The following is a 25,433-nucleotide window of genomic DNA, read 5'->3' on the forward strand; positions in this document are numbered from 1 at the left end:
AAGAAAAATAACAAAAAATGTGTTTACACGTGAATGAAATTCATCCTCCATTTGCACAAGTACAGAAGCGTTTAACTTTTAGTGCAGCTACAATTCCATCAATTTTTTATCCTCCAAATGTGTGGATGTCAAACAGGGCTGTGAGGATCTCTGGGTCTCATTAGCCCAACACCACACACTTGGTTCATAGCTGATGGGTAGCGACTGAAAAGATAAGAAAAAACTTAGAGGTGCTTGTTTTTTGTTAACTCTCATATAAAACAGTGATAGACTTCTCCATCAGAGCAAATCTTCCATTACCCACAGCAGCAATTCTGTTGCCTTTCTGTGTTAAAATTGCCAATTGGTGCCAAATTAAAGTTTTATGCAATAGGACCATATCCATGTATTGTCACGTTAGAACCTTAGGACTAACAGTCTAAGAAGATATTCTCCCTATCAATCCACAATTTAATGTGGGCCCTACAGGTTTCTAATCCAATCCATCAAACTATGCTTGTACCAATTCATAAGGTCAGTGGCGATATATGTAACATCAACTCTCCCTTCACAAGAGCCTGGATGAGCTTCAACATTTCCCGATTAGACAGAGGACAATTTGGCCGTGAAATAGTGTAGGGATGAGCCATGGAACTAATCCTTAGTGTCAGAGGACTGAGTAAGGAGGAAAGGTGAGTGAAAATTAGACTCTTCAACTTTGAAAGGAGGCAAGTGAGAGGGAACCTTATAAAAAGAGGAAAAGAAAAAGCTAATCTGGTATACTGCTTTAAGTTAAAGTATAATTGTTGGACAAAAGGGCAAAGGTTTAAAGAAATAAAAGGAAATTTCAAGTCTGATGTGAGAGCCATGTTTTTGTCACGTGAAGAATGATTCTTGGAATGATCCTCTGGATAGGGGAACTGAGGAGCACACTCTGGAATTAGTCATGAGATGATTGATGATGGTTAGAGCCCATAAGTTTCTAAAGAAAGTTGAATTAGATGGGTTAATTGGCTTCATTCATGTGTATTTAACTTTGCGAAAATAGGACAACATTGTTTGAAAGAAAATTAAAATGTCCAGTAAACGCTAATTGAATTTAGTGAAAAATTTTCCAAAATAAGCCGCATTAAATATAATTGGGAATTAGGTGATATTGAAAGTTGGAAAAATATGACATTTTTCTCCTGGCAATTGGAGATATTTTTGAAAGTTAGTCCAATACTATAATAGTGATAAAATAGCTCTGTGATAAACATGAACTGGAGCAAATAATACCGAGATTCATCTAAGGGATAAAGTGAGGAGGTGGCTGTGACTCAAAACATTTGCATCATATTGGGTGTAGCTTTACAAAATGCTTCCTCAGATGGGGAGAGCAGAGCTCCACGTGCACATTCATCTAGTCAGCTGCTTTCTACCTTTATAACTTAAAAATAATTCAGGCTATCAGTTGAACAACTGCTTTTAATGTTGGAAGTTTCAAAATTTGGCTTTGCACTAGTTCTGATTCAAACCGCAAGCAAAGCAAAGCCAAAGTGAGTGGGGCCATCTCCTTCAGGATAGGACCATCTCCTTCAGGAAGTTTCTCATTACTGGAAAAATATTGAATACTCATTAGTTTTCCGCAGCAGACTTCAGTTACCTTGCATCATCATGGCAAAAATCCCATTGCAAAAACTGATCTGCATCAATACAACATGGCCATCTAAAGCTGCTCCATTTTGCCTTCTTTCAATCTTGAAAGAAAGAAAAAGGAAAGACCTACATTTTGTTACCGCCTTTCACAATCTCAGGGTGTCCCAAAGTGCTTTATGACGAAAGAAGTACTTTTAATGTGTTGTCAAAATTGTAACATAGGAAACGGGGCACATGATGTGTGCACAGCAAGCTCCCACAAGCAGCAATGTGATGATGACCATATAATCTGTTTTAGTGATCTTGATTGAGGATTAATGTTGGCAAGGGCACAGAGGATAATTTCCCTGCTTTTCTTCAAAATAATGCCATGGGAACTTTTATACCCACCTGAGAGGGCAGACAGAGTCTCGGTTTAATGTCTCATCCAAAAGACAGCACAACACTCCCTCCTACTGCACTGGATGGTCAACCAAGATTTCTATACTCAAATCCAGGAGTGGGTCTTGAACCCACAACTTCCTAACTCTGATGCAAGTGTACCACCAACTGAGCCACAACTATAGATTTTGCCATGATATTTATTGATTTCAAGTCTTTTCTTTTGTGAAAGAGGATAATGCATTTTCCTTTTTCCTACTGCATTTCAAAAATCTTACACTGTGAAATGAATAACATTCATTATCACCTGAACGTATTACAATACATTGCTTTGCTTTTTAAAATTTCATTTATGGGATATGGGCATCGCTGGCTAGGCAAGCATTTATTGCCCATCCCTAATTGCCCTTGAGAAGATGGGAGTGAGTTGCCTTCTTGAACTGCTGCAGTCCATGTGGTGTAGGTACAATCACAGTGTTGTTGTGGGGGGGGGGGGCGGTTCCAGGATTTTGACTCAGCAACAGTGAAGAAACGGCGATATAATTCCAGGTCCGGATGGTGTGTGGCCTGGAGGAGAACTTGCAGGTGGTGCTGTTCCCATGCATCTGCTGCCCTTGTTCTTCTAGATGGTAATGGTTGTGGGTTTTGAAGGTGCTGTTTAAGGAGCCTTGGTGAGTTCCTGCAGTGCATTTTGTAGATGGTACACACTGCTGCCACTGTGCATCAGTGTTGGAGGAAGTGAATGTTTGTGGTAGGGGTGCCAATCAAGCAGGCTGCTTTGTCCTGGATGGTGTCAAGATTTTTGAGTGTTGTTGGAGCTGCACACATCCAGGCAAGTGGAGAGTATTCCATCACACTCCTGACTTGTGCCTTGTATATGGTGGACAGGCTTTGGAGAGTCAAGAGGTGTGTTACTCGCCGCAGGATTCCTAGCCTCTGACCTGCTCTTGTAGCCACACTATTGATATGACAAGTCCAATTCAGTTTCTGGTCAATGGTAACCCCCATTGACCAGAAACTGAACTAGATTAGTCATAGTCACCACTAGTCGCCAACTACTCAACTAATCTCTCTGGACTCTAAATTATCTTTCATGGGTTCAATAACATGGCTGAATGAATTTTAATCTTACAAAATGACATCATATTTGGAGATCACAATATCAACCATATCAGTTTGTTTATTTTTATTTCATTGATCGGTTAGGGTGAAAGAGAGGCATAAGATAGTAGTTCTCATGAAACTTTTTATGAAAGGGACACAAAGTTAATGTGAGATTTTGATGGGTGTATCTACTGTTTTAACACTAAGATGTGTTTAACTTCCCCATTATATTTCAATTTAAGTATCTTGTGTAGCAGCTGAAAAGTTTAATGTTTACAAAAAGCTAACATAATTTAGATTTTCAAGTGCTATTGTTGCCATGGTAGCATTAATTGCAAATATACTTTACCACTCTTTTTGCATTGAGTCGAATAGCATAGTTGCATTTAAAATGATGCTGATCAGTACATAAGGGAGAAAGGAATAGATGGATATGTTCATATGGAGGTCTGGACTCCAGCTCAGACAAACAGGATGCAAATCAACTTTCTGTGATAAATATAAGAATCATTATTAAAATAAGTTTGGAAAGATGGCCAAGTGACTACAAGACAAGGCATCCTATATTTACATACTAAATAGTGCCAAATTGTCAATCAAAGGTCCAGAAATACATGACATAGAAAATTAACACAGCACCTCCCTTAGGTTGGTCCATTGTTCGGCGATTATAAAAGAACTTTCATCCAATCCATATATGACTTGGAAACATCAAAGCCAATACATAATGTAAATTTTGCTCGTAATATTGCTCTATTGCAACTGACACACCTATTAGCTCTCTGTCATGATAGATATCTTATATAAAAGCATACAAAAGCAAAATACTGCAGATGCTGGAAATCTGAAATAAGAACAGAAAATGCTGAAAATACTCAGCAGGTCAGGCAACATATGGGGAGAGAGAAACAGAGCTAATGGGTGTAATTTAATGGTCCCATCACAGCGAGGCTGGAAAACAGTGAGCCGTTCAAAACTCCATTGACTTTGTTGGGACCAGAAGATCCCGCCAGCAGGAGGGGCCGTAAAATTCCGCCCAATGTCTCAGGTTGATGACCTTTCATCAGAAAGTTCCATTCTGATGTTAGGTCATTGACCTAAAACGCTAACTCTGTTTCTCGCTCCACGGTTGAGCTGAGTATTTCCAGCATTTTCTGCTTTATGCCATCTCCATAGAGGCCATCAAATGATAGCATCTTTTCTGGACAAAGATGATCACCATTCTACAGTCAGTAATGATGTGACTATGCTTCAGCATCCTAGTTACGCATCCATTGCATAGTACAACACACTGCTTTTTTTACACTGTTGTATGTTAAAACTTTGTTCACTTCGCTATCTTTTAAGAAGTGCATCATAAGGACAGTATTTTTCAATCCAATTGTGGAAGGAAATTATACAATCAAAACAGAAGACATATCCAGATGAACTGGCAGATTTTTACATTCTATACCAAATGAGTCTTATACATTTACATAGCAGAAAACATCCTTCCAGAGTTTGTGTTTCACCTGTTGTTTCAATTTAGCACTTACTGAAAAATAATAGGACGACTGTTACATACCATAAGATTCAGCTCATTGACATGATTCCAATACAAGTTGGCAGTATCATACAGCTGGGGATAGAGTTTCCACTTTGTCTGCAATCAAGGAAAATGGGCACAAATTGTGCTTGAAATGGCACTGTTTTTCTGTAGTGAAGTTATTGTTCAAATTTCCACCCAAACATATTTGCATAACCACAAACATACATGAACCAGTGCAATCAGTCAGCATAATAGAATGCAATTTCCCTTTATCTTTGCATTAAAAGGTATTTGTTGTTGTATTTAGAGTGGTGAGTTGGTGTTGTTTTATTAACACAGTTGAAAATGGATTTATCACAATAAGGAGAATTTTTGAAGTGAGTGTCTAGTCCTCCATCTATGATTAATCTGATTTTAAAAACACAGCAAGTGTTGTAAAAATGCTATACTGGACCATGTAATTGTTTCATTGGCGTACACGAGTCAACACCTGCATCAGGCAGAAAGCCGCCAGCCTCCTATTTTCATCTGTGGGGCAGTGGTGGGTGATTTTTTTTTTTTTTTTGTAAAAATATACTTTATTCATAAAATATCTTCAATCACATTCAAAACCATTTCAAAAACAACATTACAAGGGTACAATCCAGGTTAAACTTTTACAAAATGTATCACCAGGTGCATCAGTACAAACAATATTACAATCATTTACAGCCTTTCATTTTGATCTGTACAGCCCAAGGGGCTCTAAACAGTTCCCAGTCTCTCGGTGCGCTGTGGTAGAAAGGTCTTAGACAGCGACCCTTCCCCATTGCGCCTTTGCGGCAGCTGCCCCAAGCTTTAGTGCGTCCCTCAGCACGTAGTCCTGGACTTTGGATTGTGCCAGTCCGCAACAATCGGTCGGGGACAACTCTTTGTGCTGGAAGACCAACAAGTTTCGGGCAGACCAAAGCGCGTCTTTCACCGAGTTGATGATCCTCCAGCTGCAGTCGATGTTTGTCTCGGTGTGTGTCCCTGGGAACAGCCCGTAGAGCACAGAGTCCTGTGTCACAGAACTGCTCGGGATGAACCTCGACAGCAACCACTGCATCTCTCTCCAGACTTTCTTTGCAAAGGCACAATCCACAAGGAGGTGAACAACGGTCTCTTCCCCACCACAGCCACCTCGAGGGCAACGTGCAGAGGGGGTGAGACTCCTGGCGTGTAGGAAGGATCTGACGGGGAGGGCCTTTCTCACCACCAGCCAAGCTACGTCTTGGTGCTTGTTGGAAAGTTCTGGCGATGAGGCATTCTGCCAAATGACTTTGACAGTCTGCTCGGGGAACCATCCCACAGGGTCCACCCTCTCCTTTTCCCTCAGGGCCTCTAGGACGTTACGTGCTGACCACTGCCTGATGGACTTGTGGTCAAAGGTGTTTTTCTGCATAAATTTTTCCACCAGGGACAGGTGGTACGGCACGGTCCAACTACTTGGAGCGTTCCGCGGCAGCGTGGCCAGACCCATCCTTCGCAACACCGGGGACAGGTAGAACCTCAGCACGTAGTGACACTTGGTGTTTGCGTACTGAGGGTCTACGCACCGCTTGATGCAGCCACACACAAAGGTGGCCATCAGTATGAGGGCGATGTTGGGCACGTTTTTTCCCCCTTTATCTAGAGGCTTGTACATCGCGTCCCTGCAGACACGATCCATTTTCGACCTCCAGATAAAGCGGAAGATGGCTCGAGTGATCGCCATCGCGCAGGAGTGTGGAATGGGCCAGACCTGCGCCACGTACAGCAACAGCGAGAGTACCTCACACCTGATGACCAGGTTCTTACCCGCAATGGAGAGGGAGCGTCGCTCCCACATGCCCAGTTTCCTTTTCACCATAGCCACTCGCTCCTTCCAGTTTCTAACGCATGCCCCGGTCCCTCCGAACCATATCCCCAGCACCTTCAGGCCGTCAGCCCTGACAGTGAAGGGGACAAAGGATCGGTCAGCCCAGTTCCCAAAGAACATGGCCTCGCTCTTCCCACGATTTACCTTGGCTCCCGAGGCCAGTTCGAACTGGTCGCAGACGTGCATCAGTCTGCGCACCGACAGCGGATCCGAGCAGAAAACGGCGACGTCGTCCATGTACAGGGAGGCTTTTACCTGAGTGCCTCCACTGCCTGGGATCGTCACTCCTCTTATGCCCGGATCCTTCCTGATGGACTCGGCAAAGGGTTCTATGCAGCACACGAAAAGGACAGGCGAGAGAGGACAGCCCTGCCTGACTCCAGATTTAATCGGAAAGCTATCTGTTTCCCACCCATTGATTGAGACTGCGCTACTGATGTTAGTGTAGAGCAGTTGGATCCAATTTCGAATTCCCTCCCCAAAGCCCATTTTGGAGAGCACATCCCCCATGTAGGTGTGCGATATTCTGTCAAAGGCCTTCTCCTGATCCAAGCTGATGAGGCAGGTATCCACACCCCTGTCCTGTACATAGGCAATCGTATCCCTGAGCAGCGCCAGGCTGTCAGAGATCTTCCTGCCTGGCACAGAGCAGGTCTGGTCAGGGTGAATCACCAATTCCAGAGCGGATTTGACCCGGTTGGCGATGACCTTGGACAGAATCTTATAGTCCACATTCAACAGTGAAATGGGTCGCCAATTTCTAATTTCCTCCCTTTCCCCCTTGTGCTTGTAGATGAGGGTGATGATGCCTTTCCTCATGGATTCTGACATGCTGCCGGCCAGGAGCATACTCTCGTACACTTCTAGCAGGTCTGGGCCGATCAAGTCCCACAGAGCCGAATACAACTCCGCTGGCAGGCCGTCGCTTCCGGGGGTTTTACTCTTCTCGAAGGACTCGAGGGCCTTAGTCAGTTCGTCAGGAGTTAGCGGTTTGTCTAGGCTCTCCCGCGTACTGTGGTCTAAGACCTCCGTGATAGAGGACAGGAAGGACTGGGAGGCCGTGCTGTCCGTGGGCTTCACGTCATACAGTCCGGCATAAAAGGATTTGCTGATCCTCAGAATGTCGGACCGTGATGACTTTACTGAGCCGTCTTCTTCCTTCAGGCTGCTGATCACAGAGCGCTCTCTGTGTACCTTTTGGAAGAAGAAACGTGAGCACGTCTCATCCTGCTCCACGGAGCGGACTCTGGAACGGAAGATGATCTTGGAGGCCTCCGAGGCAAAGTGCGAGGCTTGCTGGCCCTTCACCTCTTGGAGCTCCTCCTTGACATCGACCCCCATCGACTGCAGCCGGAGCAGATTCTGCATCTTTTCCTGGAGTCGGGACATTTCCCTCTGTTCCTTTCTAGCTTTCTGGGTGCCTTTGCGGATGAAAAACCTCTTGATGCTTCCCTTGATCACTTCCCACCAGTGTGTCAGGGACTCAAAGAGGGGTTTCACGGTTCTCCAACCTTTGTAATCCCTCTTGAGCTCCTCAATGTTCTCATGCCCAGTTTTGTTGGCAGGGCTGGCTTCCAGCACAAAGTTGTTTAAAGCACCGCCATAGATCGCAGAAACTCATTTTACACTTAATATAACTTGTGATTAAAACTCTGCAATCTCTTGAGTTGGTTTGGCCGATTGTAGCTAAATTGCACTCATAAAAGGAAAGCAAACTAATAAGGCCTTGTTATGCAGGGCTGTAACCCTGCATAATTATACAATAAAAATCAATTGTAATTGTCTGACAACTGTGTTACAATATGTGTGAAAAGTGACCATGTGTCGTTACCAGTGTATCTTCAAGAAATCTGGCAGCATCGGCGGAGAAGAAATCAGTCAACGTTTCGAGCCTCCATGGCCCTTCGGCAGAACTGCAGCATAGTTTCAACAAGGGAGAAATATAAATTGGTTTAAGGTGGGTCCAATTTATATTTCTCCCTTGTTGAAACTATGCTGCAGTTCTGCCGAAGGGCCATGGAGGCTCGAAACGTTGACTGATTTCTTCTCCGCCGATGCTGCCAGACTTGCTGAGTTTTTCCAGGTAATTCTGTTTTTGTTTTGTTTTGGATTTCCAGCATCCGCAGTAGCTTTTAGCTTTTTGTTTTTATCTTCAAGAAATCCCTGATCCAAAATCCTATATGATCCCTATGAGTATTTTGAATACAACATGGGAGGGTTCCAGCCATGTTTGCTGAGATTTAATAGAAATTCCTAAATTTCACAGTTTGTTTTGTGAGGTCAATATCTCAAATTTTCGCTCATGCATTCTAAAGAAAATATTTTTGAGAGACTCCCTTATTTTGAGAAAGGATGGATTTAGGGTGACATCAAGGTCAGGGCATGTCAATTTTGGGAATTCTTCCAATTTGTTCCCAGATCAGTTATGACAATGTTCAGATAAATGCTGAAATAATCTGCATTATCCAGTTTCTATTCCAAACTCCAGCTTGGGGCGACATTTTTACTCACCACACCAGTCATCCATGTGGTCTCCCTGAATGAGACAAGCAATGTCATATAGTTATGCTTAGTTTTGTGCTGCTAGTCCATGATTCAAGGTTCTTCTTCCACTTCTCGAGTTCTCTGACCGAAGGCAGATCTCACTCACAGCATCACAATCTCCACCACGGGTAAGGGAAGGATGCAGGTCCCACATCCACCATAGCCAGAACGGGGATCAAACCCCCCCACCGCTGTTGGCACCAATCTGATCCATACCGGCCATCTGGCCAACTGAGCCAACCAGCCACCCAAGGAGTTGAAATTGCTGTGGCAACATACAGTTTTACATACATGTTGTAGCCTGGATAGTGATGGGAGAGGCTCCAATTTCGTTCCATCATACGGCTGACCAGGAATCTCTCCTGCTCTTATCACCTACCATTGGCGTATGTTGGATGTATTTACAAGTTAATACCTGTTTGGCTGCATTATGATTGCACCTTCCTTGGCCATCAAGTCCTCGAGTGGAACTTGAACCCAGAGCTTCCGGCTTAGAGGCAGGGATGCTACCCACTATGCCACAAGACCTCCGATTCAAGATTACACAAACCCATTTTCACATGGAATTGTTAACAACTAGTAAAGCAGAGGCTTCTTTCCCATCTATCTGGGCCAGAATTAAATCTATACCCTCAAGGTTTGAACACATTTCCTAGAATTGAAGGGTTATTTCTAACACACTTTGCTGCCCTTTCTCAACTGGGCATTCATAAGTGGAGTAATGCAATTAAAATGCAAAACTAATAGCTTGACTCAATAATCAGCAATTTGCATAGTTCAAAGACTGAGAATAGGTCCAATGTCCTTCTGTAATGTGACAGTGTTACTAAAAATGAATCTCAGTTTGAAATGTTGCGCATAGGCTAATGACGTGTGCTTGAATCTGTAAATCACACTGTACAACATCTTTATCCAACGCTCGATCTATTGATTTCCCAGTTTCTCTATTTTACAGAGATGTTGCCCTATTTATTTTAAATGGGGCAATATCTCTGAAAGTAGCAGGCAGAGGAATTTGACACAATAATACCAAACAGTTTAATCCCCAAGCTTTGGATCTTTTGCCTCTTCTATCTCCTCTGCATATTTGGAGCAGGAACTGTCATTTCTCAGGTGGTTTGGCCGATGAGGTGGCTCCCTTGGGTACTTTTTTCATTCTTTGAAAACAATATGTGAGTGTGCATGCATGCACACATACTCGTACTTCCTCAGGCATTTTTCCTGTCCTCTTCTATGGGAGTTTGTGTCTGGCGTATTATGGAAGCACACTTGTGGACAGCTGACTTATTCAAAAGATCTGTGCAATACTAATGGACAAAAAGCTCAGTGGCAGTACTGTACCTTTACAAGTTGTGAATGGTATGTGGAGATCTTTGACAAGTATCAGACAATATGACTTTGGTGCATTGGCAGTGAACCATATGTGAGAATAAGCATAGACTCATTTGTAAGCTTCTCAAGTAATTTGTTTGAGAGATTGCCACTATGCCTATTATGAATTCAAATATTCATATTATCTAGGTCAAGTGAGTTACAATGATATCACGACTGGAGAAAACAGGTTATTTATAACTATGACATATTTATTAAGCACAGGAGGTGACACTTACGTGTGTGTTACTACATGCTTTTATTTTTGGACATGTGATATCAGACTCAGATGCTTCATTGCACATTAACATATTAGTGTTTACTATAGACTCCTGGCAGAATTTACATTCAGATTCAGGTATCATTGCTCAGTATTTGGCTGGTAATGATAAAAAAATGAGCACCAAACCCTTGGGCTGAGGTGGAGATGGGGTGGGGGTTGTGGGGGTGGAAATCAGCCAGCATCCTTGCTGCTAATCATTGTTCACTGATTTCTGCCAGAAAGTGCACACGTGTAAACATCAGATTAGGACATAAAATGATCAGAAATAGGAGCAGGAATAAGCCAATCAACCCATCAAGCCTGCTCCAGCATTCAATAAGATCATTGCTGATCTGATTGTGGCCTTAACTCCATTTTCCTGCCTGCCCCCAATAATCCTTGGCAATCAAAAATCTGTCTAACTCAGCCTTGAATATGTTTAAGCCTTCACTGCTCTCTATGGAAGGAAATCCCAAAAGACTAATGACCTTCTGAGAGAAGCAATTCCTCCTCATCTCCCTCTTAAATGGGAGACACCTTATTTTTAAACTGTGCCCCCTAGTTTTAGATTCCCCACATGAGGAGACATCATCTCAGCATCTACCCTGTCATGCCCTCTCAGAATCTTCCATATCATCTTATGTTTCAATTAGACCACCTCTCATTCTTCTGAACTCCAATGTGTATAGGCCAACCTACTCAACCTTTCCTCATCCCTGGCATCAATTTAGTGAACATTCTCTGAACTGCTTCCAATGTGAGTATTTCCCTCCTTAAGTAAGGAGACCAGAACTGTACATAGTACTCCAGGTGTGGTCTCACCAATGCCCTGTACAGCTGTAGCAAGTCTTCCCTACTTTTATACCCCATCCCTCTTCCAATAAAGGCCAACATTTAATTTGCCTTCCTGGTTGCTTGGTGGACCTGCATGCTAACTTTTTGTGATTCATGTACAAGCACACCCAGATCCCTCTGTCCTGCAGTATGCTGCAGTCTCACTCCATTCAAGTAATATTCTGCTTTTCTATTCTTCCTGCAAAAGTGCACAAGCTCACATTTTCCCATGTTTTCCCATACTTTATTTGCCAAGTTTTTGCCCATTCACTCAACCTATCTATAACTCTTTGCAGACTTTTTGTATCTTCCTCATAACTTGCTTCCCTACCTATCTTGGTATCATAAGCAAAACTGCCTGCAATACAATCAGTCCCTTGATTGTGTATCAATCATAAGTAATTGCGATCCCAATACTGATCCCTGTGACACTCCACTAGTTGCAGTGTGCCAACCCGAGAAAGGCCCATCCATCCTGATTTTCTGTTTCCTGTTAGTTAGCCAATCCTCTATTCACGTCAATGTGTCACCCCAGCACCCTGAGCGCTTATCTTGTAAATAACCTTATTTGTGACACCTTATCAAATGTTATTTGGAAATCCAAATACACTACATCTACTGGTTCCCTATTATCCACCCTGCTTGCTACATTCTCAAAGATTCCTAAAAAAAAATTGTCAGAACACAACTTCCCTTTCACAAAATCATGTTGACTCTGCCTGATAGTATTATGATTTTCTAAATGTCCTGCTACAACCTTCTTAATAATAGATTCTAGCATTTTCCCAATGACAGATGTTAGACTAACATGCCTATAGTTTCCTGCTTTCTTTCTCCGTCCTCTCTTGAAGAGTGATGTTACACTTTGCAGTTTTCCAATCCACTGGGACCTTTCCAGAAGCTAGGGAATTTTAGAAGATTACAGTCAATGCAGCCACTTCCTTTAAGATCCACAGATGTAGCCCATCAGTCCAAGGAACTTGTCAGCCTTTAGTCCCATTAATTTTCCTAGTACTTTTTCTCTAGTGATCATGATTGTTTTCAGTCCTCCCTCCCTTTTCTCTCTTGGTTTTCTATGATTCTTGGGTGTTTTTTGTGCTTTCTGCTGTGAAGCTACATACAAAATACATGATCAAAGTCTCTGCCATTTCCTTGTTTCCAATTATTAATTCCCCAGCCTCACCTTCTAAAGGACCATCGCTTATTTTCACTTTACCTTTTGATATACTTGAGAAGCTTTTACTTTCTGTTTTTATATTTCATGCTAGTTTTCTCCCATACTCCAGATTCTCCACCTTTATTTCTTTAGACATTCTTCGCTGCTTTCTAACATTTTCCCAACTTCTGGCCTACCACTAATCTTTACAACATCGTACAACTTCTGTTTCAATTTGATACTATCCTAACTTCCTTAGTTAATCACAGTTGGTGCATTCTTCTTGTAGAGCCTTTATCTCTCAATGTAATAGATCTTTGTTGAGAGTTATGAAATACCTCCTTAAATGTCTGCCACTGCTTTACCTTTTAATCTGTTCTCCCATTCCACTTCAGCCAACTCTGCCTTCATATCCTTGTAATTACCTTTAAGTTTAAGACACTAGTGCAGACCCAAATGTCTCACCCTCATACTGAATGTAAAATTAAATCAAGTTATGATCACTCTTACCTAGCGGATCCTTTACAATGAGGATATTAATTAATCCTGTCTCATTACTGATTACCAGGTCTAAAATAACCTGTTCCCTAGTTGATCTCAACCTTTAATACAGAGCTCCTTTTCCTCTCTTCCTGTCATTTCAAAACATCAAATACACTTGAGTATTCAGGCCCCAAACACAGGCACTTTTCAATCATGGATAGAACCTTGTGGTGGCGACAGATGGGGGTGGAGTCTCGGCCGTTGGCTGGAGAGAGGCAAGAGTCCGGCATCGCCTCTTTTAGGGAAGGTACACCTCATCTTGTTCAACTTAAGCACTTGACAGGCCAGCGGTAGGCCTTTCCCAGAATCAAGTCCTGCCCATCAAGAGCAGCCAGCCAATCAGAGGCCAGCAACTCCATTGAATGGCAGCGCCAATGGGGAGCTGTTGGCTACTGCTGGTACCACACCCACCTGAGGCCTAGGATCATCACTAGATCCAAGGCCACAGGTAAGTGATGGCGGAAGTGCTGCAATGGGGTGGGGGGGGGGTCACAAGGAGGAGGGTTTGAAGGGGACTATCAGCAAGGGCAAGGAGCTGTCTCTCAGCTGACTTCCTCCTTCCTGATGCCAAGTCCCTCAATCAGGTACTGAGTGCCTTTGAATGAGGGACCGTCCGCTTCCTCCCACCCAGGAGCCCACAAGCAACCCTGCACTGACTTGCATGTTCTGCTTCCTGCATGGTGAGCCCCCTGCCCGCTGCTGGGTTAATATCAGTGGTGACATGGTGAGGCTCTGAAGTGGGCATGGATCTTCCCTCACAATTGGGGTGGATGTGGGAAGTTGGTAGGTCCTCATCCATCAGCCTCCTACCTGATTAGATGTCCCCTGCAACTAAACTCACCACAAGGAAGGCACAAGATTCCTCCTCTTGTCTCTGGAATGGCTATCATATGATATTCATTTATTTCAATTTGTGATATCAATTCATCCATCTTATTACAAATGCCACGTGCAATCAGATAAAGAGCCTTTAGTTGTATTTGTACCATTTTACCCTACTCTGGCCATATTTGTTGGTGCACTATTATGCTTGTATGCTTTGTCCCTTCCTGTCACACTCTTGCTATCATTACCCACATCACTACCCTACACTAATGCTCTGTCCCTTCTCTTTAACTTTCCAAATTCCCCATCTCATTACCCACCTCCACCCCACTCCCGCACTATTTAGTTTAAAGCCCTTCTACAGCCCAAGTTATAAGATTCTCCAGGACCCTGGTCCCAGCGCGATTCAGGGCTATAGAGTGGGCTGTCTCCTCCAAAGGCCTCAGAAGATGCCAGTGTGCCTGTCCCCTGGCTGTTCTCTACTGGGGCCCCTGCATTATCTGCAATTTTGTCCTGCAAGATTGAGGGAAGAATGTCAGTGAATGTGTCACAATGTTTTTGGGTGATGAGCTTGCCATAGCTGAATAGTAGAGGCAGCGAGAGTGAGTATGAGGCTGGCAGTATTATTAAGTATGTGAGTGGTGATGGAACATCTGAGTTAAGCATGTGTCCTGATTGCTGCTGGGTGAGTGATGGTGTGGGGGACATTGAGCAGTGTAAGGTGTTGATTGTGCAGTGGGTAGGAGTTATTCTTTGAGAATGCAATCACCGACATTGACCACCCAAGGGAGATCATTAAACGTTTTGCGGCAGTACTGCCAGGTCATCAGGACCAGACTCCAAGGATTGACCTCCCTGGCCATCTGTTCTCATTCCCTTCTCAGGGTGTACCTTGAGGGTCTCCTGGCTCTGTGTGGAAAAATGGTGCCTCTCCTCCCTTCAGACTCCAGCGCTAAGGCATCCAGTGCCACATCCAAAAACCTGGAAGCCCTCTCTCTGGCCGATTGCTCCGTTTGCTGACCTGTACATTTTAACAAAGCCTTCCTGAGATGAGGAGGCTGCTCCTGTAGCAAGAGTGCCGCTCCACTTTAAGAAGGGCAGGCTCTCTGCGTGACATGCAAGTCACACATGAACCTGGGTTTCCTGTTGAACGTGCAGCCAGTCAGCAGCATGTTTCATACTGGCTTACATTGGAATCATAAAGCTGAGCAGACAGCATTTGTCTTTGTGTGCAGCCAGCCCCGACAGGAATGGGGTAATTGTGCTTCATAATCCTTGCACAGATATCAGGCCTAGCCCAACTTTTTTCCCCAAGCATTTTTTGGTTGTGTTCTCCCCACTTGGCACTTGTTAAGATATGAGAAAAAAGAACTAAGGCTTCAGAAACAGCATCAATTCAACTGCTTAGCATCAGATTTACTGTTGTAAAAGTTCTCCCACGTGTTTTACAGCATGTCCATTGAAAATAGCAAAACATGCCCAGTACAAGTTGTTCTTGAATCAGCTAGCAGTGGTGATGCATCATTGCATCTGTGTGGAAGGAAGAATTTTTAATTTTGTCGCGAAATCCTTTAATTTACGAGGAAGTTCCATCTCCTTGTGAATGGTACCTCCTAGGTGTAAACACTTTGTTTAAACTTCCAGAAATAGCGCTATGGTTATTATCACTGGTGCGTTTATGTGAACTGTGAAGTTGTTGGAAACATTTTACACTCTGCAAAGTTACGGGCAGTACTGCTTTACAACCTCCAGAGCATTTGATTGAACAGATTTTTTATTTGTAACAGTCGGTCAGGCACAGTGTTCGCGCTAATTTGCAATGTTTGACAAACATTTCTGAAGCCCATTGATAACGGACTTTTACTGTGCCTCGAGCTCACACACAATCCAGTGCAGGACTGAAGCCAAAGAAAGCATTTTGTACCTGTACTGCATGAGGTCACCCTTAGTAATTTGCCAAAAACAGTTAGTAAAAAGCTGAACAAGTTTTATTTGCAGAGGAAACTATAAACGCAACATGGTGCAATTAATAGAACATACTGTACCTGTTAGATAATAGTTATGTATTGTGGCTATAATATTCATTAGCTATGGTACATAATATCCTTACTGTACCCTGATGACCAGATGCAACTGAATAATGTACTTACCTTTTTATTAACTGCTTGATATAATTTTCTGGGACTGTTAATTCTTAAGAGAGATAAGTTACTTATTTCCTTTATTTTCATTAATTTTAGGTCTCCCCCTGCCTCAAAGCATAAAACAGGTCACCAGGTCCCATGTGGTGTCTTTACTTACAGCCCCTCTTTAACTGTCTGCTGGGAGATGTAGGGGAGCAGTTCATGCTGATCCTAACTGAAAACGGGATGAACTATGAGGAAGGATTAGAGAAACCCAAGCTTTCTTCATCTGGCAAGAAGGAAGTTGAGGGAGTAACCTCATCAAAGATTCTTAAAAACATTAACTAGCAGAGATGGATCACAGAATCACAGAATTGTTTCAGTGCAGAAGGAGGCCATTCAGCCCATTGTGTCTGCACCAGCTGTACAAATGAGCAATTCGCCTAGTGTCATCCTCCCGTCTCCCCCCTGTAACCTTGCATATTCTTCCTTTTCAGATAAGTCTAAGTCTCTTCTTAATTCTTCACTTGAACCTGCCTCCACCACATTCTCAGGCAGTGCATTCCAGACCTTAAACACTCGCAGCATAAAAAAGTTTTTTTTTCTCATATCGCTTTTGCTTCTTTTGCCAATTATTTTAAATATTTGCTCTCTCATTTTTAATCCTTTCATGAGTAGGAACAGTTTCTCCCTATCTACTCTGTCTAGGCCCTTCATGATTTTGAATACCTCTGTCAAATCTCCTCTTGCCTTCTTCTCCCCAAGGAAAACAGTCCTGAAATCTCCAATCTATCCTCATAACTGAAGTTCCTCTTCCCTGGAACCATTCTCATGAATCTTTTCTGCACTCTCTCCAATGCCTTTACATCCTTCCTAATGTGAGGCCCAGATTTGGATGTAATACTCCAGCTGAGGCTGAACTAGTGCCTTATACAAGTTCAGCATATCCTCCTTGCTGTTGTACTCTATGCCCCAATTAATAAAGCCTGGGATATTATATGCTTTATTAACTGCACTCTCAACCTGTACTGCCACATTTAATGACTTATGCACATATACACCCAGGTCCCTCTGCTCCTGCACCCCCTTTAGAATTGTATGCTTTATTTTATATTGTCTCTCCATGTTCTTCCTACCAAGACTAATCACTTTGCATTCCTTCATATTTAACTTCATCTGCCACCTGTCCATCCAGTCCACCAACTTGTCTATGTCCTTTTGAATTCTATGCAAGCCTGCTCACAGTTTCCAATGCCTTCAAGTTTCATATCATCCACAAACTTTGAATTGTGCCCTGTACATCAAGGTCTAGGTCATAAACATATATCAGGAAAAGCAAGGGTCCCAACATTGACCCCTGGGGAACTTCACCACAAACCTCCCCCCAACCTGAAAAACATCCATTGAACACCACTCTCTGTTTCCTGGCACACAACCAATTTCGTATCCATGTTGCTACTGTCTCCATGAGCTATAACTTTGCTCACAAGTCTGTTTTGCGACACAGTATCAAATGACTTTTGGAAGTCCATATACACCACATCAACAGCATTGCCCTCACAAACCCTCTCTGTTAGCTCTTCAAAAAAACTCCAGCAAGTAAGTTAAACACAACTTTCCCTTAAGGAATCCATGCCGACTTTCCTTAATTAACCATGTGACAATTAATTTTGTTCCAAATTATTGTTTCTAGAAGTTTTCCCGTCACCAAAGTTAAACTGACTGGCCTGTAGTTGCTGGGCTTATCATTACGTCCTTTTTTGAACAAGGGTGTAATGTTGCAATTCTCCAGTCCCCCGGCACAACCCCTGAGTCTACAGAAGACTGAAAAATTATGGCCAGTGCCTCTAATGATAAATTGAATATTACTTCAAAGAAAGGGAGTAAAGCTGTATCAAAGGCCATATGTGAAAAGTACATAAAAAATTAAAGAACAACTTTAGTCAAAGAGCGATAAATATTTGGAATAACCTGCCGGGCAGAATAGTCAGAGGCAATAATATATTTTGGACTATTCGGAATACATTTCAGTCATGAGATGGGAGGATACTAGAAGATGAACTCTGATGGGCTGAATGGCCATTTTTCACTCCCGACTTTTCTTACAATCTGGGGTTTCCCTTTGCCATTGAGAAATGTTGCCCCTTAACTTCCACAACTTGGGAGTGGAACTGTGGAGATCAGACGTTTACCCTGTGCGTGACTTTGATGGCTTTTGAAGGGCTCCAGCTTGGCACCTGGTGAGACCTTTGTATACTTACCTAGATCCTGACCCAGCACTGCAAGCCTCTCTCCCGAAGTGCCGGAGAGTTGCCAGTCTCTGATTGATTGGCACCTCTCTGAAGCCAATTCCTGTTATCCCTGAGGGGGTCATTAAATGTCTGCAGGGCAGTCGGTGTTCCCTTTAGCAGGCTCCCCACTGACTTTGTAGGTCATGGGGCAGGGAATTCAGTATCTTCAGCCCTGTGTTAAATAGCGGAGAGAGCTCCCACTTAAGCTGTTAGATGTCCAGTCTCTTGTCTCTGATAGCACTACCTGCTGATATAAAATTCACAGCTTCCTATTCTCAGGGAGATTATGGCAACTGTTTAAACATATTAGTATGGAATTTTCTTCCTTAACTGAGTAGCGTCAGTCTGTCACCAAGTTTGAAAAGAATAAGACTCGATAAGCTGGTTAGGAAGTGGTTCCACTAACTTTGGCTGTTGAAACCTTGAAAGTCACAGGAGAAAAGAAAGAATGAGGAAGCCAAAGGTTTGCGTTCCTGGGAAAGAAGGAAGTAAAGTTGGGGACAGTGCACTGACTCCTGATTTCAACACTGTGGGAGCAAAAGATTAATCTATTTGCAATAGCATTGGTCCCTTCTAAATACTGCTCTATATTCTAAAAGGACCAACATGAGGTTTGCCCAAAGAGGTGTGCCAATGAGCAAGCACTCGATATGTACTGTGTCGGTTACTTGTTCATAAATATTTGAGTCACTAACATTCATTTCCCTTTATAAACCATCAGATGGAATATTAGTTCTCTAAATATTCAGGCCCAGGACTCACAGAGTTCAATTGACTTGATGTAGGGGTAGGCAGCATTTCCTTTAAAGTCGCAATTATCCATGTCGAGCATGTCTGATTGATGCAAGGAACAACACGTGCACTACATTGCTTGGTTCTCGAATGTTTATTCTAAGCAGGCACTCAAAAGCACTTGCCTGGGTGAGTGCGGCTCCCACAACACTTGAGAGGCTCAACACCAGCCGGGACAAAGTAGCCTGCTTGATTGGCACCCCATCCACAAACATTCACTCCCTCCACCACCATCGCACAGTGGCAGCAGTGTGTACCATCTACAAGATGCACTGCAGGAACTCACCAAGTCTCCTTATACAATACCTTTCAAACCCACGACCTCTACCATCTAAAAGGACAAGGGCAGCAGACACATGGGAACACCACAACCTGGAAGTTCCCCTCCAAGCCACTCACCATCCTGACTTGGAACTATATTGCCGTTTCTTCAGAGTCGCTGGGTCAAAATCCTGGGACTCCCTCCCTAATAGCACTACGTGCGTGCCTACACCGCATGGGCTACAGCAGTGCAAGAAGGCGGCTCACCACCACCTTCTCAAGGGCAATTAGGAATGGACAATAAATGCTGGCCTAGCCAGTGACGCCCACTTCCCATGAATGAATTTTTAAAAAGTGTTTGCAGTTAGATCCAGGTGTAGGAATTGCAGCGCTCTGATTTCCAAAGGACATAGCTTGTATTAAACCAGGATGTGTCACCTATTACCTTATGCCTGCTATTCCTGAGTATATATTGGAGCACAGTGATAGGTAGTCAGAACAGGAGAACAAGATCATGCAAGGAAGACCACAGTAGATTTGAGATCCTGTTAAATATGTTCTTGTTTGCTCATACTGGCAGTCCTGTATTGTCTGAACTTATTATACAGAGACTCAGTCACCTGCTACAAGGCATTCTCTTGAGTGGTTGTTTACTGTTTGAGAATTCAGTCCCTCAGTTTAATTCCCAATAAACCGATGTTTTAATGAGGAACGCCCTTTCTGTGCAAGCCAGTGATTTTAGGATATTTGATACATCAATAACTCTGAGCAGCCTGAGGGCCCTTGAAGAATTCTAATGTAATCAAATTTACCTCCAAAATACATTGCTGTCTTACAAGTACGAAAAATAATTCTGAAAAGCAGACAGGTTAAAAATAATAATTAGAAAAGGGGGCATTACAGAAAGCCACAATAAAAGACCAGTTCCTGTCATGTTGAATTTCACAGTCCCAGGAATAGGGGCAACTATTGCTTCTGTGCTGCATAGCGAGGAAGCAAATAAATCCCAAGAGCAAGAGAGACCAAGGCTGCTGAAACATTAGATGAAATTAGGATTATAATTCTCTTCTGTTGTTTTTGTTCCAAAAACACTCATTAAATTAGTTGCTGAAGCAATTGTGATGAAGGAGGCTTTTTACCTTCTTTCACTTGTAGGTATGTATACTCACTTGGATTGTCTTTAATTTATGTACTTGGACATTCATAATTTGGCATTTACTTGATCGATTTTACTCAGTGCGGAAAACTAACACGCGAGTATGAATAGTTATTTTTAAATTGGAGACATCTGAGAGTTTGCTACACTGGGCATTTTAGCACCGCCATGTCTAAACAGATCAAATACTTTTACATGAGTATGCAAGGACTATATTTAAAATGACCTAGACAAGCAATACTTGTAGTCAATACTCCATGACTTTTTTAACTAGTATACTCGAGCTTTTTTTTTGATTGTACGAAAATTTTCCTTCATATGTATAAACACATTACCTTCCTGAACTTGACATTTGCTTCCAAAGGAAACAGGAAAAGGGGATTTTAGAGCCCCTAGGAAAATAACATTTTGCAGAAACGTACCATTTTGCTTTTCACTTTCCCATCAGCGAGGTAAATTTCAAGAAAATATAGTGAAATGTTCACGTAACCTTTACTCTGTTGACATTAGACCATACTACTAATGACTGATTGTTAGCAGATGGCCTCTGTTTTTAAGTAAAAAGCGACTAGCTTTTTTAAAAAAAAAGTTTACCAAATGAATTTAATTTTTTCATAGATCCAGTTCACACTTTGGCTAACCCAAGCTCCCTCTTTTCTTAAACTTACCATCGTTTTGTATAACAGTGATTCAGAGGGTGAGAGTATACTGTACCTCACAAGATAACAATGCACACAGATATGTTTTGGGAGGATGGATGTTCTTTGGGCAGTGGTTGGCAGCATTGAATATATTTGAAACTTCAAATTTACAAAGTCCAATAACTGTTTCTGTTTGACAATAATATGCTATACAAGCATAGAACAACAGTTTGTATAAATTGCTGAGTGTCTAGCTCATTAATTAGTATGTAAAAGTATATCCCTCAGTTTTACTTCCCAGTTATCCTATGAGTCATAATAATGTATGAAAAGCTTTCTTTCAAAACATCTTACAGCCTTTTATGTTTCTTGGATGTAGGACTTTACGACAAATGTTCTTCATCCCGGGACAGAGGATGGGCTCTTGGGATTCAGTCCGTGAGTGACTCGGGTAACAGGGACCCACGATTCGTCTTCTCTCTAAAAACAGATAGAGCTCGCAAAATGACCACCATCACAGCCCACCAGAAATACCACGCTAACCAGTGGGCACATTTGGCAGTAACGTATGATGGACGTAAAATGAAGCTGTATGTTAATGGAGCGCAAGTGGCCGTGAGTAGTGAACAAGTAGGTGACATCTTCAGCCCCTTGAGCAAGAAGTGCAAAGCACTAATGCTTGGTGGAAATTTTCAGAATCAGAACTATCGCGGCTACATGGCTGATTTCAGTTTGTGGAGTGAAGGAAGAATTCAAGGGAAAATAATTCAAGACATGAAACACCATGCTCAGAAAAACAATGAGCTCGTCCTTCATGACAACTTTGAGGATGTGGAGATTCACTGGCTAACTGTAAAGGATAGTAAATATCCTCAAATGGAACCAAAGCATCATAATGGCTGGTTATCAAATACCAATTTGGAACCCCCTCCTTGTGGCCAAACTGTCTGTGACAATGTCGAAGTCATAACAAGCTACAATAAACTCTTCAACTTTCGCAAGCTAAAGACTGTCCGATACAGGGTTGTCAACGTCTATGATGACTTTCATCAAAAACCTACTGTTACAAAAGAACAAATAGAACTTCAGCACCAACATTTAAACAATGCCTTTCATAGGTATAACATTACCTGGGATCTTACAGTTTTGGATGTTAAAAATTCCTCTCTAAGAAATCGTCTGATTTTAGCCAATTGTGACATAAGTAAAATAGGGAATGGGGACTGTGACTTGGAATGTGACCACACACTAACAGGAAATGATGGTGGAGATTGCAAACCACTGCGACGTTCCTCTTTGCTAAAGAAGAAAGGAGATGGAGTGTGTGATATGGAATGCAATGATGAACTGTACAATTTTGATGATGGTGATTGCTGCAATCCAAATGTGACTGATGTAACAAAGACATGTTTTGACCCCAAATCACCCTACAGGTAGTATTAGTAATCATATTCAATCATCACTGAATAATTACTATGAAATGTATATATCTCGAGGCTCAGTTCAAATAAATGCCTCTGGATGTAAACATTTCAAACATAATACTTTTGAAAGTAAGGAAATGGTTCAATTCTTTTTTCATCCAATTGCATATTGCTGTCTCACTATGAAGTAACTGTTCTAAGTAACTGTGCAGAGCCTTTTTGGGAAGTTTAGTTAGGATTTTTTTTTCTGGCTAAAGATAGCCACATGGTCTATCATTCTTTACCTTGAAGAGCTTGAATGGCTAGATGGATAGTCTTGTTGCTAGATAAGAGTAATATTTGTACATTCTTCTCAGTGTTGTTTCATGCTTAATAATCAGCGCTAATTAATTGCAACTTTGTTTTTCAATGGACAATGTCAATTCACTTAATTGCAGATGAAAAAAAGGCTTTCTTGAAGCCCTTTAACATAAATTCATCTGGGAGAAAGTTGTAAAATTTTAATTGGCTTTCCTTGTACATATAGGGGTGAGATTGGTCTCGGCCAGCAGCACACAATGGGCTTATGGTGAATTGGCAGCTGATTTCACCGTGCCTGATCTTCCTTCCACTGAAGCTTACAGAATGATAATTTGAATCTTCCAAGTCAATGGAAGATAAAAACTGGCGCAGTGAAAAATTGGCTGCCAATTCAGTACCAGCCCATTTCACACTACTAATGTAGACCAATTTCAACACCATAATCGAAAAAAACATATATATTTTGAGGAAAGATAATGTCTTAAGACATTAGTGATAAAGAATGTAGTTTGCAAATTGAGACTGCAGGATAGCAAGTGTGTTCCAATGTTATTAAGATCTTTGAAACCAGTGCAGTCAAGGAAATTCTGGAACTTGACAAAATGGTTTGTAATATCAAGATCTCAGCTCCTTTACTAACAAAGAACTTCTACCTTGATTAAGAAAAAATATTTTAGCAACAAGACATTGGTGCACATTTGCTGATGGTCGACAATACTGGGTTTTTGTTCATTGCTTCATTCTGTATGAATGGAGTGCTGAGGAAGTAGTGGTCTATGCAATAATTTTAAGGATTCTTTCTGTGTGTTGGTTACAAAAAAAACATTTGTACACATAAGATTCTTTCACACTAGTTAACTAGTCTCAGTTGGTAGAACTGCTGCCTGAGTTGACAGGCTTTGGAATCAAGCTCAATTCCAGGAAATGAGCTCATCAACTAGATTGACATTCCAGTGCAGTACCGAGGGAGTGCTGCATTGTTGGAGATTGTATACTTTGGAAGAGCCAACAAACCAAGGCCCTGTGTGTGGGTTCGGTGAGTGTTAAAGATCCTGTTGCACTATTGCAAGAAGAGAAGAGGTTCTTGGTGCCCTGACCAATATGCCCTCTCACTCAACAGCTTCAAGAACAGATCCATTGATCATTCACCACATTGATGTTGGTGGGATCTTGCTGTGTGCAAAATTACTGCTGTGTTTGCGTACCTAACAACTGTGAATGGAATTAAAATATAATTTGAGATGTTTCTGAGATGTGTGATAGGAGTAATGTAAGTGTAAGTCATTTTTAAATTTTGAATTCAGAGGAAATTCAAATGTCCAAAAGCTTAAAGAAAATCCACGAGACTTTTATTTGAATCTGGCAAGTAAAGAATTTTGTTGCTTTCTCTTAAGGTTCAAAGTTGTTTCTGAATCTGAAGTTGGCCCATTTAGACCTGTGCTGATTTTCTGGCTGAGTTTGGACTTTTTTGATTTTGGATGCCATTTCTATCCCTTTCAGTGAGGTTCAGCCATTGATATTTTGATGGACAACAATGCCTTTGAAAGTGACTGCACCATTAGGAAAGCTAAATCCAAACGCTGGAAAGAGGATTCAGATTCTTCAGTGTGCTCAAGCCACCTACAAGCCACCTGTATCTTTGAATTCAGGCCTTATAGGATTCATGCCCCATATACTTCAACACCAGTCTGACACCCTGGGCTAGATTTTCAAGTGTTAGCAGGGTCAGGAATGGATGAGGGCCAGATTTAGAAATCGTTTTACCGAAAGGCATCTCTGGATCCCAACACCTCCAGGGTGCACTCCAATTTTCAAAGGCAGGGCAGGGGGAGGGAGTCAGGAACCCTCTTGCTTCCAGTTAATGACTTGTTAAACTCCTTGTGATGCTTGCTAAAGGGCTAGGAAGGGGGCAAACTGAATTTTCAATCTGGAAAGCTTAAGGTGGAAAATGTCGGGAACTGGGAGATCATGCACTCGATCGTGCGCATTACCTTTTTTTTGGCCACTTTTGTGCACGGTTAGGTTGTTGGCCCTTCAAGGTGTGTTTTGTTGTGCGGTACAGGCCTAGACAGAGGTTTTGGGAATTGTCTATTCGCCTGAAGTATGCTGCTCGAGTCTGTAGCTTCTTAAAACCATTACTCTTATGTGCTTATGGAAATTCCCGCCGAAAGTCAATGGACTTTTGCCTGCCTCTCTAAATTTTCTGTCCTGCCCTGTGACGTTTCCTGCCGTGGACGGGACCAGAAAATCCAGGCCTTGGATCTGAACACGAGGTTGGAGTTTGTCCTTCCAGATCTCTCTTACTTCTCAGTCATGTAATCTAACATTATTACATCAGCATCCTGTATGTTTCTGAGGTTAACCCTTTAATCTACAAGGTGCTTTCTGCTCTCTTCATCAA

At 42.3% G+C, this 25,433-nt stretch overlaps 1 protein-coding gene across 2 annotated transcripts in view; it reads left to right on the forward strand.

Moving 5' to 3' along the window:
* Positions 1 to 25,433, forward strand: part of pappaa (pregnancy-associated plasma protein A, pappalysin 1a) — a 314,646-nt gene that overhangs the window by 8,957 nt on the left and 280,256 nt on the right. For both annotated transcript variants that reach the window (XM_078550327.1, XM_078550328.1), the window contains exon 2: positions 21,688 to 22,741. In XM_078550327.1, the coding sequence (XP_078406453.1) occupies positions 21,688 to 22,741 (1,054 nt within the window). The remainder of the gene's footprint in view (positions 1 to 21,687; positions 22,742 to 25,433) is intronic.

This window comes from Cetorhinus maximus, chromosome 10 (assembly GCF_964194155.1).
Source record: "Cetorhinus maximus chromosome 10, sCetMax3.hap1.1, whole genome shotgun sequence".
Taxonomy (NCBI): domain Eukaryota; kingdom Metazoa; phylum Chordata; class Chondrichthyes; order Lamniformes; family Cetorhinidae; genus Cetorhinus; species Cetorhinus maximus.